Genomic DNA, 18,708 nt, shown 5'->3' with positions numbered 1-18,708 from the left:
ATATGGATACTGATTAAATTAGTATCGATATTGAAGTGGAGGTATCGATACCAAGAGTAATGTATCGATACTATTATTGAGGGTGAAATTCTAGAATGCCAAAATGGTATCGATACTGAAGTGGGTATCGGTACCATAGAAGATAAGTATCAGTACTGTAGGAGGGGTACCGATACTATTCAATATGAATTTTAAATTGGGAGTTTCGTTTCGTTTATGTAACTGCTAATTGGTTATATGTTAACAGAAAGTTGGTATTGATATTGGACAGAAGACTGGAGGATATCGCCAATGTGATCGGTACTCGAGTCTAGTAGAGAAGATTGGAGGATATTCTGACACTCAGAGAGTTTCCAGACGTATTTCCAGCTGAGTTGCCGGGATTACCTCCAGATAAGGAGGTCGAGTTTCAAATTGAGGTAATGCCTGGAATGGCACTAATTTCAATGGCTCCTTACAGAATGGCCCTAAGGGAACTGAGTGAGTTAAAGACTCAGTTGCAAGAGCTATTGGATAAAGGATTTATCAGACCTAGTGTGTCACCTTGGGGTGCTACAATGTTATTTGTAAAGAAGAAATATGGTTTGATGTATCTTTGTATTGATTATCGACAGCTCAACAAGGTGACAATAAAGAACAAGTATCCCCTCCCAAGAATCGATGATTTGTTTGATCAACTCAGGGGAGCTTCGGTGTTTTCCAAGATTGATTTGCATTCTAGCTATCACCAGTTGAAGATTCAAGAAAGGGACATTCCAAAAATGGCTTTTAGGACTCGGTATGTCCATTTTGAATTCATAGTAATGCCATTTATGTTAACTAATGCACCGGCAGTATTTATGGACCTTAAGAATAGAGTATTTCATCTGTAACTCAATCAATTAGTGGTTGTATTAATTGATGGCATTTTGGTGTATTCAAAGACAAATGAGGACCATAACGCCTATCTTCAGGTGATTCTTCAAACACTACAAGACAAGAAGCTTTATGCTAAGTTGTCTAAGTGCGAGTTTTGGTTAATTGAAGTGGCATTTCTCAGACACGTGATTTCTGTAGAGGGGATTCAGGTAGATCCTCAGAAGATAAAAGCTATATTAGATTGGGAAGTCCCATGAAATGTTTCTGAAGTATGAAGTTTCTTGGGATTGGCAGGATATTATTGAAGGTTCATAAAAGACTTTTCGATGATTTCCTCCCCTTTGACCAAACTGTTAAAGAAAGATATGCCTTTTATATGGATGGATAAATTTCAAGAGAGTTTTAAATCCTTAAAATAGGTACTAATAGAAGCTCCAGTACTAGTGCAAGCATAATCGGGCAAAGATTAAACAATTTATAGTGACGCTTCCTATAATGGTATGGATGTGTCCTGATGCAAGATGAAAAGTAATAGCTTATGCTTCAAGACAGCTTAAGTCACATGAGAAGAACTATCCGACGCACGACCTTGAGTTAGTAGCGGTAGTGTTTGCACTGAAGATATGGTGCCACTATTTATATGGTGAGAGTTGTTACATTTATATAGATCACAAAAGTTTGAAGTATTTGCTAACTCAAAAGGAGCTAAACCTAATACAAAAGAGATGGATCGAGCTACTTAAAGACTATGATGAAATCTTAGACTATTTTCCCAGGAAGGCTAACGTGGTAGCTGATGCTCTTAGCCAGAAGACTTTTGTAGCTCTACGCATGTTAGATGCCCGACTTGCATTAAAAGACAATGGTGCTTTGATGGCTAAATTAAAGTTAAACCCGCTATTTTTGGAGTGAATAAAGGAGTCACAAAGGAGGGATGATAAGTATTTAGAAAGGATAAAACAAGTGGGAAATGTTTGAATCAAGGACTTTGAAGTAAAGTTAAATGGATGCTTATACTACAAAGATCGAGATTGTAGTTCACTGACTATGTATCCAAGAGGGAACAAGATGTACCAAGATTTAAAAGGAAAAATATTGGTGGCTATGCATGAAAAGAGCTATTACAGAGTTTGTTTCAAAGTGTCTAACTTGTCAACAAGTGAAAGCTAAACATCAAGTGCCTTTAGGACTTTTACAATCGATCTTCATTCCTCAATGGAAGTGGGAAATAATTACGATGGATTTCGTAACAGGATTACCTTTGACACCGAACAAAAAGGATTTAATTTGGGTAATTGTGGATATATTATGAAAACTGCGCACTTCATTCTTGTTCAAATGGATTATTCAGTGGATAAGTATGATGAATTATACCTCAAGGAGATAGTCCGACTACATGGAGTACCAGTTTCCATAGTTTCCGACAGAGATTCAAGATTCACTTCGAGATTTTACAAATCTTTACATGGAACATTGGGTACCCGATTGAATTTTAGTATGGCTTTTTACCCACAGATCGATGGTCAATCGGATCGGTCGATTCAGGTTCTGGAAGACATGTTAAGGGCGTGTGTGATTGAATTTCATGGATTTTGGGAGAAATATATGTCGCTAGCATAGTTTACTTATAATAATAGTTTTCAATCGAGTATCAAGATGGCGCCATATGAAGCTTTATATAGAAGAAAATGTTGAACATCATTGAATTGGTTTAAATTAAAAGATCGAGACTGAATGGGGCCAGATATGATCAAAGAAGTCAAAGACAAAGTGAAGATTATTCAAGATAATCTTAAGATAGCTGCTGATAGACAGAAGTCCTATGTATATTTAAAAAGAAAGGAAATTGAATTCCAAGAATGAGATAAGGTATTTTTAAAAGTATCTCCTTAGAAAAAGGTACTATGTTTTGGTCGAAAATGAAAGCTCAGTCCTAGGTTCATTGGACCATATGAAATTATAAAGAAAGTTGGACCAGTAGCATATCAGTTAGCTTTGCCACCAGAAATAGAAAATATCCACAATGTCTTTCATGTTTCAATGCTTAAGAGATATCGATCATATCCTTCTCACATCTTAGCACCAAAAGAAATAGAAGTTCAATCTGATCTGACCTATGAGGAAGAACCAGTGCAGATTTTAGCGCATGAAGTCAAGCAAATAAGGAACAATATGATTCCCTTATTAAAGTTCTATGGAGAAATCACTAGGTAGAAGATGCGATATGGGAACGTGAAGAGGATATGAGAAGAAAATTTCCACATCTCTTTGTACAGTGAAAATTCAAGGATGAATTTTCTTAAGGGGGAGAATTGTAATACCCCAAACATCAGGTCAATGACTAAAATGTAAGAATTTAAAATTTAGTGGTTTAATTGGAATAAATTGAAAAGTTCAAGGATTGATTTTGGAAATTGTGTTTAGGACTTATTAGCAAAGATGAAAGAATGAAAGGGAAAATATTTCTTTTTGTAAGAAATGAATTTAAAATTCATTTTAAAGGATATTTTAAGCATGGGAAGATTAGAAAAGGGGATGTATTTGGAAGCTTGGTTCACTTCTCTTCTTCTTCTTTTCTTCCCTGTAACTTCAATTCCAAGGTAAGTTAGGTTTCAAGTTGATTGTTTCTTTATTTTGTGAGTTTTTTAAGCTTGAAGTGGTATATAAGCTTAAGGAAAGCTTAAGAATAAATAAAACTAAGATTTTGGTGAATTAATGATAAATTGGTGAAATGGTTTTTAAGGAATTTGATGAAATGAATGAGTATTTGGATTTCTAATAAAATATTTGACTTTTCAAGGGTCTAATTCAGAAGTTAGAAGTATTAGAAAGGATTAAAAAACATGTTTGAATATTTGGTGTGATTTTTAGTTCTAAGTGCTCTATGGAGAAATTTAGATGTATAAGGGAATTATGGAGGTAAGTTAGCTAGGATAAGTGATAATAATTTTGAGGGTATGAATGGAGCTAAGAGTAGAGATTTAGGTGAATTTTGGGTAAAATTCGAAGTGAAATAATTGAAACATGGGCAAGGGTATCAGTATTGGAAGAATAGTACCGATACTATAATGTTAAATTGAAGGAAATAGTTTGAATATGATGAGCAGTATCGATACTGATTCAATTAGTATCGATCTGAAGTGGAGGTATTGATACCAAGAGTAAGCTATTGATACTATTACTGAGGGTGAAATTTCAGAATGTCAAAATGGTATCGATACTGAAGTGGGTATCGGTACCATAGAAGATAAGCATCGGTACTGTAGGAGAGGTACCAATACTATTTAGTCTAAATTTTAAATTGGGAGTTTCATTTCGTATATGTAACTGCTAATTGGTTATATGTTAACGGAAAGTTGGCATTGATATTGGACATATATATGTGTAGATTTGGATTGAAACTGTATCGAAGAAATCGACATAGTACGAGATTGAACGAAAAAAAGGGACTTCGTTTAAGACTTACATGAGGCAAATGTGAGTGCAACTCGTTTGTTTTATATTATATTTGAGGACGGCTTGCGATAAGCCAACCTCAAAGTTTTTGATAGAAAACTGTTATTTATTTTATGCAATAATTTATTTTGTTTTATGTATAGTGTATTTTTAAAGTATTGTTTTGATTTTATATGTATATGATCATGTTTTATATGAAAATGTTATATGTGAAAGTGCCTTATGTGAATATACTCTATAGAATAAGACACACTTTGAATAGTGAAATGAGAAATAATTATATGGTTAAAGCCCAAGGTATATGTATCATAATTAGAGGTATAGTTGGCATGCCAAGAGTCGAGGATTTTACGCGGTCCTTCGGGTCAAATCTATATGGTCATTCGTGACAAATTCTACGCGGTCCTTCGGGACAAATTCTACGTGGCACTTTGGTGCAATTTATATGAGCAGTGGTGACTGCATTAGTGCACAGCCTCAATGTATTCAAATACCTAGAGTTCTCAGTAATATACATTGGGCTATTAAAACAAAGTGATATAAACTGAAAAATCTGTAAAAATATATCTTCTTTTCATGAAATGTAAATAGAGTTCAATATGAAATACTTTCTATGAGATGAATAAGCAAACATTTTACAATGTTTTGTTATACTCGTATTTGCCTCACTAAGTCAACGACTTAGTGTGTGATTGTTTCACACGTAGGTTCAAAGAAATCCAAGGGCTAAAGCTAGGAGAGGACAACATACTCCCGAAAAGGATCAGATCATAACAGTTTGAATGTAGGTTTCTTATTTTGTGATTTTGTTGGCATGTATTGTAAAGTTTTAAATTGCATTGCTCTGGTCCGTTTTGTAAATACACTACTTGAAGTATATATATATAGTATTTATTTTATTGTAAATTGTGAGTTTTTTTTTATATATTTACCTTTCGTGTGAGGGTTTCACCACATAAATCAAAATAAGAGTTTTAAATTTTTAATGGATTTTTAAAGAATCAAAGTTTTGAAAAGTCAACGTGACACTTCAGATTCATATTTAAGCCGAATACAGGTTGGGGTATTATATGATCAATATGAAATTCCAAGTTCAATGAATAATTGATAAAGCGATTAACCTAGAAACCTTAAATTTTAATTATTCTTGTTAAAAGATTTAATGAGTTAAATATTTGGATGAGAAATGAAAAAAATACCCTCAAGGTGTAAAAATGATATGTACTCTCCTAATAGTGGAAATGACCTAGGAACTTATATTTGACCTGATATAACTACTGATTCATCTGTTTAAATTACTAATCTATTTATTAAACCTTGTTAACCATATTCTAACCTTCGAGATCTCAAAATACTCATATTTTCTTATTTATGAATAAACATTTAAAGACCAAGTTATCGAAAGTAGTCTATATGTTTGAATTGTTTGAAATAACTGCAATATCTCAAGTTTTGAAATGATCTAAATACCCCTACGACTTGGAATAAGTAAATGTATTTAGATAAATTCTGAAAATACCGATTAGACCTAAATGTTGTAACATCCCTAAGGGTTGTGGTACATGACCCAACTATGTCGGTTCTTCTTGATACTATTATATTACTAGAAAATTATTGCATGAATACATGTTTGTCCACTACAAGAAAATATACCTTTAATGACACGCGAATGATGACACACACTAATTTATGACTTGCAAAAAATGTGTGTCATAAAAAATGTCATGTTTATTAAAATCTGAACGATTTATGACTTACAATAATGTGTTTCATATTTAATAGTCATAATCCAAAAAATTTAGCAAACACACGGAGTACACTTTTCATTACGTGTCATCTCTAAAAGTCATTTTTTAATTTCCCCCATAATTTTCATCATGTACGCATGCTTTCCCGCTGTAAAATTTCAAAGCCTACCTTTCCTCCGTCTTCACACACAACAAATCTATCTATGTCCGTACATCGCCTCACCACGCCATTGTTATATCCCCTTCCCCAAATCTTTTATTTTTCTTAGAGAGTTAATAATAATGACGGTTGGTCGAGAAGTAACAATATCACTCGATGGTGTGATGGGCCATCGCACAGGGTAACAATGTTTAAGGGGAATCTGTTTTCTGGGGCAACACGTTTTAATGGCGTTATTTTCTCTTCCCTCTCTCTCTCCTCTTCCTCTGCCATGGCCGCTTTCTTCTGCCTCTCTGTAACTTCAAACATGAATATGTTTCTCTCGTACGAGAATGGGAGCTTCTTCAACTTTGTCTAAGTTGATTTTGCAAGCGATTCGGTATGTTGATTCTTCAAATCTGAAAGTCTTCGACTCATCGTCACCAGAGAACGAGGCAAAAACACCGATCTCATTGACTCTATGGTTTATACTTTCACTTTCTTCTTTGATTTCCCCTTTTTTAAATGCTTCTGATGATTTTATTAAGTTCCTTAGAGTTTCGCTTCTATCACTTTTTATTTGGAACTTGAAAGAAAAATAGTTCATTTTTTTATCATATATTGAAAATTGTTCACTGGATTCTAGATTTTGGAATAAAAATCCATAGGAATTCTTTCCTCGGTTATCCTATTTTATATGAATAATGAGATTAGAAGGGGAAAAAGTGATTTCTTGAAATAAGATTTCCCCATTCCAATATGAACGTTGATAAATTTTAATCGAGATTAAAAAAATTGAACCTTTTTCTCAAACGATTTTTAATTCAAATGCACTATGTATATCTATCTAAGTGCACCCAATAATCTGAACTTTGTTTTGTGGATCCAATTACACTTATTTAGCTGTAGGAAGTTGAGATTTATGACCTTGAATGGTTGAAAAATTGGAAATTTCCTCTGAAACTTTTGGATGTTCTACTTCTTACAAATGCAATCATCTAGGTGCACGAGTTTGTATCATTTTTAGTTTAGAATATATATGGAAGTCTATAGTTACTTCACAATCTGACATATTTTTCCTACATTAGCTTGGTGGTGCTGCTAGAACACTATCCATCAACTTATATGTAAATTAATTAGTTGAACTTGATTTGATGTTTTTAGATGTAAGAATCACTTATAGTTAAGGCATGGCATATGGAGTAGTCTTGCTTTTCATTGAAATCAAAAGCCTTAAATTTGATCAGTTGAACAATAAATTCTAAAATTAAAAAATAAAAGGGGAGAAGGCCAGAAGGGAACATTTCCTTGAGGTTGGAGGAAAAAAAGTTCTAAACTTGAATAAATCCCATAGGTATTGGTTAAAAGCCGCAAACCCCACGTAACAAAGAAATCTATTATCTATTAATCAATGCACAGTAAGTTGTGGTGGCATTCTTTATAAGGTTTGGGAAACGCCTCAGATGCATGAGATATTTTGAAGAATAACTGTACCCTAGATTCATGAGATATTTCGAAGAATAACTATACCATAGATGCATGAGATATTTAGAAGAATAATTATCTCCTGCAGAATGCTGTTGGACTCTGCTGACATCCCATGAGGGTCTTAGGGATTGTAGCGTGCGGATTAATCTTATAAGTAAAACAAAAGAATATCTCACATGGACCATGCTTCAAGATTTGTTCCTGATTCAAGATAGTAGCTTGTAATTGAAGATTGTTTACAACTATCAATTGACAATGCTCATTCCTTTCAGGTACATGTTGATCAAATTATCTTGGAGAAAGCCCTATCTGCACCGTTGTTGTTGTTGCTTCACCTTCTGCTGTTCAGTATGTAGTTGATCATTTTCTAAGCAACTGTAAACTGTCTCAAAATGTTTTTCCATTTGTTAATCTATTATAGAGGATGTTCTTCTATTGAGCTTATCTTCAGCCAGCTCATTATCCGTCCTGTAGACTTGTTGAATCATATAATTGGAATTATCATGGTAGCTTGACCTTGCCCTGTTTCAGATTATAATTGTTTAAAAAAATTATTTATGTTTTATCTATTATATGGCACAAGTATAGGGCATAAAATTATTATCTCGCCCAGGGCATTAAAACTCATTGGACCGGCCCTGGTTACAACGAAAAGTACTACGCCAATGCTCTGGCTTTTGGCGAATTCACAAAAGCTTGGTTTGCCTCCTTTCCTCCCCCCAATCTTTTCTGGTTTTTCGTTATTTTATTTAGAAAGCATGTTATTCTCCTGTTGTTGTGTTCGATTCTGTTTGGGTTTTTTCTTCGCAATTTTTCTTTTTGAATCTTGGGGTTTTCTTTGTCGTTCTTCTGTATATTTCATCTAATGGAAAATTTATCGGCGTTCTTTAGTAAATTAAGGAATTTAAGCTGTTGTTCTTGATTATGCCTTCATTTCTCTTGTTTTTTGTTATTTGCATTGGTTAATTGTTGGTCTTTTGTGGTCTGATTTACATTGACTTTTGATGAAATACTATGAGTGGCCTTTGATACAAATAAGGTATTGTAAGTTGTCAGTTCAGTGTGCTCCCATTTGATCATTAGCAAAAGTAATTTATTTTTGGATTAAATAGTTACACTTTAGATTACATTGTTCTATTGATTGTGTTCGGAGGCATTTAATAACTAACACATTTAATTATTTTTCAATTGTAAATTTTTTGGGGGTTTATTGAAACCAAGAAATGGCTAGATATTGTTCAGTTTATGCCTCAAAAACTCTCTTCAGTTCTATTTTTGTTCTTGTGCTGCCTTGCACTCATATGCTACTTATTGTATTTGGTGCACTTGTTGATTCTGCCATGATCTTCTACTTATTATGAAACGTAAATTGATCCATCCCTATCATGCATTTCTTTTGAACTTTTAAGCTATAGGTAGTAGCTATAAGTAATTTTTTTCTGGATATTTTCAAGTCATAAAATCCCTAGCTAAAGATTTCCCTATTCTGAAATTTGCTACCCTGCATTGTAGGGCACTTATTGAGCTTTGATGGTCTATAACACTGAAACTGTAGAAATTTCAAAACCTGTTAGTTTTTGGAGAGTAGTTATTCTATAACTTTCTTCTGCCTTGGTAATTGCATATTTGTTTTTTCTCCTTAATCCTTAGGTCTTGATCAAAGAAATAAACTCGATTGAAGTTTTGAGTGACTAGCCTCATCTAATTCTCCGATCTTAGCAATGTGCAGAGCATGTTTGAGATGTCTTTTGTCACAATGCCTTCAGAATTTGACATCAATTACTAGTATGGTGCATTTATGGTTAGAAATAATAAATGTTATTGTTTTCAATTTGATGGCTTGAAACAAATTGTGGATGGTTACACATGCACACACTCATATATCATATTACACGAGTTGGGGCCTGATGAGAGATTAAGTTGGAAAGTGACATGTATAATTCAAAAGTTAGCATGTTATTCTAACAATCACATGTTTGCTTGCTAACTCAGCATATTAAAGTGACATATGTGTTGGATCAATTGCTTGTTGGATGGAAAAGAATGAAGGTGGGGCCATCTGTGCGTAGATCATGGCATTGGGTGTTTTAGCACCATATTGTGGGCTAGGAATTGGTGAGCTCATACATATGAACCTTTAAATTGTTCTAAGCATCTGAGCATTCTTGTTGCTACTTGGGATGCTTAAGTATCATGAAATTGTAATCAATTTGATGCTTAACTAATTGCCTCAAACATACTTTCGCTGAAATTACGTTGCCATTGATTCTTAGTAAGAGCCATAGTTTGTTAAAAACCATGTATCATTGGTTTTTCCATTTGTCTGAAATTTTTACTTAAATCTTGAATTTATGCAGGTACTAAGCTATTGAACCATGTTCTTGAGCTTTGTTTGAAGCAACACATACCGGAGATCTAAATGTCAGCCTATATAATCCCAGGTTTGTTTTTTCATTTGATTATCAATATATTTTAGTAACTTAATTTGGTTTTTGGTTTTTATAGAAGACATTGGGTATTGGCGGTGATAAATATGAAAGCAACAAGTTGTTATTATCTTGATTCCTTGGGGCCCACCAATGTCCATCAGCAGTTGAAGCAGATTATTGATGCGTAAGTAACATAAATTATCAAAACATTATAGTATATTCTTTGATATATTTCATCAATTTTTATAGGGAAATGATATTGTACACTGCTCAATGTGTATCTAACAAAAGGGTTAGCCTCAATTGGATCAATGTTTTGGTGAGGACTTCGATCGATCATTTGTTTTTTAAATTGCAGCTTTCATTTTAACTAATCGTTTATTGTAAACTGTTTGTAGTGTCCCCGTCAGTCGGGAGGTACCGAGTGTGGATGTTATGTTTGTAAGTTCATGAAAGAGATAGTCGAGAACGGACTTAAAGTGCTGATCAATAAGAATGTAAGCAAACGTTTTTTGTACACATTTGTCATATCATACATACACATTAGTCATACAACTATCATATAGACTTGAAGTAGGATGCTATTCTAAACAAATTAATGCAAGTACTTGTTAGCAATACTGAAAACTGTGAATTCATGCCGTGATAATGTATATAATTTATATGGGAAGTTTTACTAATTAAATGTGTAAAATTTATTTTTACATATGCTTCAAAGAAGAATATGTAAAATTGGTCATTTTAGTACTCTTTGATAGTTATATACTTCACTTTAAATAAGTATAAATTATATATATACTTATTTCATATTTTTTTACTTAGGTTGGCGATGGGAAGGAAGAATACACGGATGATGACATTGATGATATTCGTAAAGAATGTGTATCTTATGTGGTAAACTTTATTATGTCGTGATATTTTGTATCGACATATGATTACAATATTTTTGATAACTTAATGTTAATATATTGTATGCAAATGGATTGCTAATATGATATATATATTTAGTATTATGAGGCATTAAATGTGATTTAGTTTGATTATTTGTCAATCTACAATATATATATATATATATATGTATAATTTACGACATACAATCACGACACACGAATGTGTGTCATCCTTTTTAATGACGTGTGCTTCAATGACATGTAATGTAAGTCGTAAATGTAAGTCATAAATGCGTGTCATAAATTTATGACACACAAATGTGTGTCATCTTCATTTATGAAGGGGGCTTCAATGACACGCAATGCGCGTCATAAATGCATGTCATAAATGCGCGTCATAGATTTATGGCACACAATTGCGTGTCATCTGAGATTTATGACGGTGGCTTCAATGACGCGTATTTGTGTGTCATCTGCACCCATAGAAGGGTTTTTTTTCTAGTAGTGGTCTCATCAGGATATGCTCAGTGATGATTATTGAAGGTGATTTGTTCAACTATATAATGCAGTTGGTACTAAGAAACCAATATTCATCAAATGTCCATGTTTGAATGCTTGGTAAGTACCATAGTGTCACGATTTTTTTTGTTTGATTGCACTTGAAAGCATGATAAGTCGTTAGAAATCTTGAATATTATAAAATCATCATTTACCCTTATTAGGTTGATTTACCAAATTTTCTTATGAATTCAAAATGACTAAAATGCACATATAGTCCTAAATGATGGGATTACTCTTAATATATTTGAATCCTAACTGATCTCGATGTATCAATTTATGAATGCCTAGGTGGATCCGTCAGTTATCGAATCCCTTTAAATAGGAATCTCGTTTTTTAAGTCAGTTTGAAATTAACAGTAGTTTCATGTTTATAATTATCAAGTACCTCCGAGAAATAAATAGACCTTATAATGTTTTCCTGATGGTGTTATATTTTCATTCTGATTTACGTATATGAATCACTCTAAAATTTTCTGATATGCATTTTGATGACATGATCTATGGTTACCGTTATTTATATGATAAATGAACATGTTTTTGGATCATAAAATATTTTTCGGTTTTAATAAATTAAATCATTGTTTGTTTTTAAAAACATTTATTTTATTATTGTCATGGGAGTTATTGTTGGAGGAAATATTTTAAACATAGTCTATGACTTGTAAGACCTTGTCCCATGCTTCTTTGCTTTGTGCATAGTGTAACTCCTTATGACAAGTCCTTATACTATATGCAAAAAGTTCTTATCGAGTGTATAGGTGAGTATATGGTTAAAGAAACTTACACATTTTGATGCTTTTTTTAAACTAAACTTTATTATTTCTTTAAAAGTTTATTTTATTAAAATAAATTATTACCGTTTGAAACTATCTATACACTTTTTTAGCATCGATCGGAACTCAGCTTGATATTTCATGATGAGGCTTGATCAAATGATATAAAGTAGTGTTAACATTACTTAAATACCCTTATATGCTTAAGTGCATTTTGTAAGTGAAAGTTTTTAAAATATATTCCGATTTTCACTTTGATTCACGAACGTAATGTCTTCTATTCGTTTGTAACAATTGGATTGGCAGGGTGTTACAAAGAAATTTTTTATAACCAAGTAATAGGCTCAATAAATATAAATTTGATATTTAACCTTTGAAATTATGAAATAGTTGTAAATCTCGATATGTGAGTATTCTATCGAGTCAATTGAATATTTGAGTCAATTGAAAAATTTTAAGTTAATCGAGTTTACGACTACCATTTTATTACTCAAATTTTATTTGAATTTCTTAATTAAGTTGAGTACATGAAATTCAAATCGAATTAAATAAAAATTATTTTTTTTCAAATTTCGGTTCAAATTGAAATGTCTTATTATAATATTATGATACTATTTTCTAATTGAATTGAATCTTGCTAACCATATAAGATATGCATATATGTTTTTTCATATGTGTATGCATGGTTTATAATGTTATTTTTGAACAATGACAACTGGATTTCTTTAATAAAAACAATGAGAGGAATAAGAATTATAACACACTCAAACATAGAGAGAAAAATAGGGACAATAGTCACCAAAAAACTCATACAAAAATAAAAATATTAAGCCAAAAATACGAAGAAAAAAAAAAGCGAAACATTCCCTTAAGAATGATGACCAACATCAAAATAACCCAGTAACATTCATAAAGACATTCCCTTCATAGACTTAAAACAAATGAAAAGAAGAACTAAAAACACAAGGAAATTAGAGATCAAAATCATAAAATAATCAAATTACTTAGCTAAATATCAAAACATCATTTTAATTTTTTTATATTTCATTATTAGAACTTTTTAAATTCAAACTAGAATTAAACTCAAAATCTTAATCAAAACTTCGAATTGACTTGAATAACTCAAAATTTAAAAGAGATATCATGTCGAATTAAGTTTTGTCCACCTTTAATAATTTGTATGTGATCTCTGTATGAGAAATATAATTTGTAAAACTATGAGGAAGAGTTAGGTAGAACATCGTGTTTGTAAGATAAAAAGAAATGAATTTTTTTCAAACGATATTAAGTTGCTTACCACTTGAACCAACTCTATTAGAATGTTTAAAGTTTATGTAATCTCTACTATTGTAATGTATTTCTCTCATTCATTCATGAATGTAGACAACATAATCAAATCACATTAAATATTACTTTATATATACACCTACAAATTCCTAACATACTGCTAAATTCAGCTCAAATTCAGCCTTCTGCATTAAATTTGAAGCTAACATTACGTTAGGACAAGATTCTTTCATTGAACATTATCTATTTAAGTATATATTTTATGTATCCTTTAATTCATCTAATTATTCAATTTGTTTTGTTCATACTACCATCAAAAATTGCATTCACGATGTCACGGATTTTCAGTCTGACGAGATTTATAGCCTTAAATGCTTCAGGACGATTCTTGGTCGGTTGCGTGTCTAAGTAAACCTTAAAGTCACGCCTCAAGATCATTTATTCATTCTTTCATTTCTCTTCTTATCTTTCTGCTAGCCATTTTCCTTTCAAATTTTTTGTCTCTGTTCCAATTTAAGCTCTTTTGCCTGAGTTGTTTTCACGTTTACTTGATCACAATCACTCAAAAAGCATCTAAGACCTTGCGCTCGAGAGTGAAATTCCAAGGGTGTGACACTACGGCTTGGATTCTTAAACCCATGTCACTTTTATTACAGTAATGAAATTATAATTAAATTTTAGGTAAAAATAATTAAATTTGATTTCTGACCGTGCATATATTTTGCAAATTCTTTTTTTTCCCAGTTCAATTAAAATTTATTATTAAACCAATTAAGAAGTACTCTATAAAGGTGCTAAAATTTTAATTTCTCTGAAAGATCCATTAGTTGGCTGAAGTATAATAATGTTTTTATTATCTTATACAGATTCAAATCCTTACATTTATATTATGAATATAAATGTCTCTCTATTTAATTAAAAAAAAATCTATATTTAATTAAAAAAATCAATTTCTCTTGGGTGACAAAATGGAAACGGAAACATCCTAATAATTAATTTATCCTTGATGATAAAACAGACAAAACAACCAAGCGCAATATGCGTATATATATATTTTTTATTAAACTAAGATGATATATGTTTCAAAGATTATAAATCATTTAACAACAAATGCTCAAACATCTCTATAGATGCTAATACTCGAACCTGAAACCTCTAGGAACAACAATCAACTGCTAAAAATATAACATGCATCCACAAAAATGGACGTCATTAGACAAGTATATTGTTACAGCTAACACCATACTCGGAAATGCACACATCTAAAGTTCTCAACTGTGTGCTTCTATAAATAACAGTAGTATTGATCACCGTATATAACTAACACACTATTTTACAAGCATAGAATACAATCACAATAAAAAGAACGGGAATATATGTTGAAATGCTACTACATAATAAACAAGCTTTTCCGATTAAACAGCTCCCTATCTAAATGTTGATTTTTGTCTTTTATCTCCATTTTCCTAGAAGATTTCAAGCAAAATTTGAGGGAGATGTGTTTGCAGATATGTATTGAAACCAGATGCAGTGCTTCGTCCTACCTCGTTGGCCAAACTCTGCTTCTTGATCATGAAACCATGAATGTTAAACCTCGTTTGCCGCAAGACGAGTTTTTGCCAAATTAATTTAATGTATTCCAAACCGCATCATCTCCTTCACCACACCTTTCATGAACAATTTTGATCCTATCCACAGATTTGCAGATTCCACTGCAGCTCCAGTCAAAGGATGCAACACAGACATTACCTGCTTGTGCCTTCCATTCGCAATCTGCAGAACAGGAAGCAAACAAGGGGTTAAGAAGGGAAGAACAAAATAGCAAAGAGTTCTAAGCATTAACGAAATCCAAATGAACTAATATTAAGCATTGAGGTGAGAGTTTTTTGTGTACAGATCTTTTAGACATTTCTGTTTTCCATTTATCGGTCCTCATGGGAGTTCGATACAAGTTTAAAGAATTACCCGGTGGAGTCCCACAGCACATATTCCTATCATCTATGTGCTTAACCTCAAGTCCGATAAACCAGGACCCGAGGGACACGTCTTCATTAGCAAACTTGTGCAAAATAGGCCTGCAATCAGTCAGAATCAATTGGAACATTAGTGATGCCTTTTTCAGACATTATCATTAGCATATGGAAAATGAATTTCACTAGTTTGATTTAACCATAAAGGCCACGGATATAAATTTGATCAGCAATTTAATGATCTTGGGAATTTTCATTTAGATTTACACTTTAAGGGCTTGACTGATGTCCAAATTTTAACAGAATTAATACAAGATAATAAAAAAAATTGATGCTCAAATGAAAAACACTGGGCTACTTGATTGAACTGAGATAAAAACCAAAAAGAAAACTTAAGTCAAAGGGATGACTGTAAGGCATTGCCAACCACAGACGAATAAGGACCGTGATAACAAAACCGGAACCCTCCATTAGGCAAAGTAATAAATAAACAAAACACAGACTACTTAAAGGCAAAAAACAAAGTTCTTACTGGTTTATGGAGATGTAGGTTGCCAGATCCTTTGAAATTGCGTATATCTGCCCTGTTGCATGTCGAAAGTATTTGTTCCCCTCTTCTCCGAATTTCCAATGCTCTGGTTCCTGGTACTTGACATTCCTAACAAACACAAACAAATGAAACAAAAGTCGCATAAGAAATTTGGGGGAACAAAACAAATTGAAAAGTTGAATTATGAACGATAAAAAGGTCACTGAGAATTACTTTTGAGAAAGAACAGGTCCAGATTTCATGCACCCTATGTAGACTCTGGGCTTGGAACGGTGACGGCCAAGGGTTGTAGCTAGCATACCTATTAGAAAATATGCATGAGAAATTAAACGTACGAAACAACCAATATTTGTTCTTCACCATTATGATGATGTGGTAAAATGTTTATGATTATCAAAAGAGAAACGAAAGAGACGGAAACCAACCAAGATTAACATGGACATCATCATCCACCTTGACATAAAACTCAGCATCCCATTTTGCAACTGCAGTAGAAAAGAAAATTTTTGTTTTTGCGGATAACTCATGATATCCTTCAACATGCTCCTGTTTTATAAGATTGAAACTGGATATTGGTAAGAAATGCCGAAATACCTAAGAATATCCAAAACTATTGCAGGAATGCTATCTAACCAGTCTAAGGAAGTCCTTATGCTGAGCGTCCTCTGAATCAATAGCTCGATCTAAAATGCTGTTGGATGTTGCACTGGTACAAACAATGCAGATACAACTTATGTCAGTTAAAATGTTTTCTTTAGTAATGTTCAACCCAGATTGACCACATCGTAACAATGACATTTGCTTAACATTGCCAACCGATCAATATCAAATACAGTCTCCCTAAGGTTTGTGTCAAGAAATGTGCATATGAATCAAAAATAACAATTGGATCTTAAGTTTTCTCTTGCTTTAAAATGATTTACCTATGGCCGATCATGAAGCGAATGACAATCCCCTTCTCACGCTCCAACTGAATAAGCTTTTCCCCTGATCAATCATAAACAAAGGAATTAATTTGAGATGATAAATGCTAGGAAACTAATCAATATCTAAACCTCAAAAAAAAAAGCTGAGGAAACTAAGAAACCTTGTGGCATCCAAGTCTCCCGGACAGAATCACGCCGCCTCCTACTACTAAAAGCAGTGTTGATTCCAATGACCATGAACACTTTCTTCCTCGGTCGATCTCGACCCAAGGTTGAAACAACTCTGGAGGCATCCGAATTCTCTATTTCTTGAGAACTACGTGAGGCAGCTAACTGCATCTCTAGCATTGCAACCGACTTGTCTAGAGATCTGTAAGGCCTCATGAAAGATCATAAATTACAATGAAATTAGCTAAACTTGAAAAAAAAACAATATTTAACTAAAATAAAGAGAACCCAAGTTTGTACTCACTGAATTGCTTCATGGGTTTTCAAAACTTCACCTGTAACATCATTATGTTGTTCAGGCGTCTGTGTAAACATAGTAAAATCTTTCTGTTAGAAATATAATTTTTGCTTTAAGAAAAACGGAAGTTTAACTGTGATGGTGAATTCAAAAACATACTTTCCTAGTACCGCAATCATCGGAGAAAATCTGCAACTCCTGTTCCCGTCGACGTTGGGATAAAAGTTGACCGTTGGATTCAGGTGGGACCCATAGCCTGTAATCAAAATCCAATGGTCAGATATAAATAAAAAATAAACCCCATCACAAGAATTAAAGGGGAAAAAACAACGAACCCAGTTCATCAATCGATCTAACTAAAGAACTGCGAAGAAATAACTGAAAAAGAAAGAGAGACCTGTTACTGAAGAGGATTCCGAGAGTAAAGAAGGAGATGCAGATAAATGGGATCCATTTAAGGGAGATCTTCTTGGGACCACGCTGCGGCTTCATAGCGGAGAGAATTTAGAAGAAGCGAGCGAGGCGGAGCTATAGATGTAACAACGAAGAAGTTTGAGAGTTTCTTCGGTGCTTGAATTTGTTTGTGAGAAAGCGTTTTATAAAGGAGTTTTAGCGCGTTGGACCGTCAGAAGAAAAAAAATTAGGCAACAAAGGAAATTGCAGCATTAAGGTTTGAACTTTGAATTTTGTGTTGTGGTTTGGCCCTACTCACTTTCACCGTCTGTCACGCCACCTGTCCTCGACCAAATACTTGGGTCGGTTTAATTATCCGACTTGTTTTCACCTTTAATAACTCCCTTAATTTTGTTAGATTCAAGGAATATGAAATTATTTTAAAAATAAATGTTTTTAAAATATGTTATAGATGACCATTAACTATGTCACTTATGTTTTATAATCTAGCTAGAAAAAAATTGTAGAATAATAATTATGAGAGAAATCAAACTTAATACTTGAAACTGAGCACACCCTAATCATTTGATCATGTTTTATATTTATCTTATATTTAGTTGATATCAAAAAGAATAATTGTAAACTACATAAATGGTCATTAATTTTTGAGTAAGACGTTCATGAAGATGTCCCGAAGTTGAATTTACTCTCTTATTCACTAAGAGATATGGTAAGAACTTGGTTGAATGATGTACCATATGAATCATTAGAATC

The 18,708-nt window shown here is 32.8% G+C and overlaps 1 protein-coding gene and 1 long non-coding RNA gene across 5 annotated transcripts in view; one reads left to right on the top strand and one right to left on the bottom strand.

Moving 5' to 3' along the window:
• Positions 1-2,307: 2,307 nt before the first annotated feature.
• LOC120212185 (beta-1,3-galactosyltransferase 7-like) lies at positions 2,308-18,112 on the bottom strand. 4 transcript variants are annotated; one of them, XM_039210589.1, is made up of 14 exons: positions 17,939-18,112; positions 17,701-17,797; positions 17,548-17,606; positions 17,237-17,454; positions 17,073-17,136; positions 16,783-16,855; positions 16,575-16,695; positions 16,363-16,450; positions 16,132-16,257; positions 15,595-15,704; positions 15,264-15,402; positions 7,619-7,624; positions 7,095-7,104; positions 2,308-2,317 (listed from the first exon to the last, which is right to left on the bottom strand). In XM_039210589.1, exons 1-13 carry the CDS (start codon positions 18,031-18,033, stop codon positions 7,101-7,103), a joined length of 1,200 nt encoding a protein of 399 aa, XP_039066520.1. In that variant the 5' UTR covers positions 18,034-18,112; the 3' UTR covers positions 2,308-2,317; positions 7,095-7,100. The 4 variants fall into 4 exon arrangements, with proteins under 4 accessions (XP_039066520.1, XP_039066522.1, XP_039066523.1 ...); XM_039210591.1 differs by having other exon boundaries at positions 17,237-17,445; XM_039210592.1 differs by having other exon boundaries at positions 17,676-17,797; positions 17,939-18,097.
• Positions 16,764-18,708, top strand: part of LOC120212188 — a 15,818-nt gene continuing 13,873 nt past the window's right edge. The window contains exon 1 of the long non-coding RNA XR_005524665.1: positions 16,764-16,896. This is a non-coding gene — a long non-coding RNA (uncharacterized LOC120212188). The remainder of the gene's footprint in view (positions 16,897-18,708) is intronic.

The sequence above is a fragment of the Hibiscus syriacus genome, unplaced genomic scaffold, assembly GCF_006381635.1.
Source record: "Hibiscus syriacus cultivar Baekdansim isolate YM2019G1 unplaced genomic scaffold, ASM638163v2 tig00110004_pilon, whole genome shotgun sequence".
Lineage (NCBI taxonomy): Eukaryota > Viridiplantae > Streptophyta > Magnoliopsida > Malvales > Malvaceae > Hibiscus > Hibiscus syriacus.
Note: the sequence above shows the minus strand (reverse complement) of the source record. Positions and strands in the feature narration are given on the sequence as shown.

Excerpts from the sequence above, each read along its gene's own strand:
- LOC120212185 (XM_039210589.1), bottom strand. The coding sequence starts at position 18,033 with ATGAAGCCGCAGCGTGGTCCCAAGAAGATCTCCCTTAAATGGATCCCA. Across the intron at positions 17,455-17,547 it reads AAAACCCATGAAGCAATTCA|GCCTTACAGATCTCTAGACA; the intron begins GTGAGTACAAAC and ends ATCTTTCATGAG. Across the intron at positions 16,856-17,072 it reads CGCTTCATGATCGGCCATAG|TGCAACATCCAACAGCATTT; the intron begins GTAAATCATTTT and ends TGTTTGTACCAG.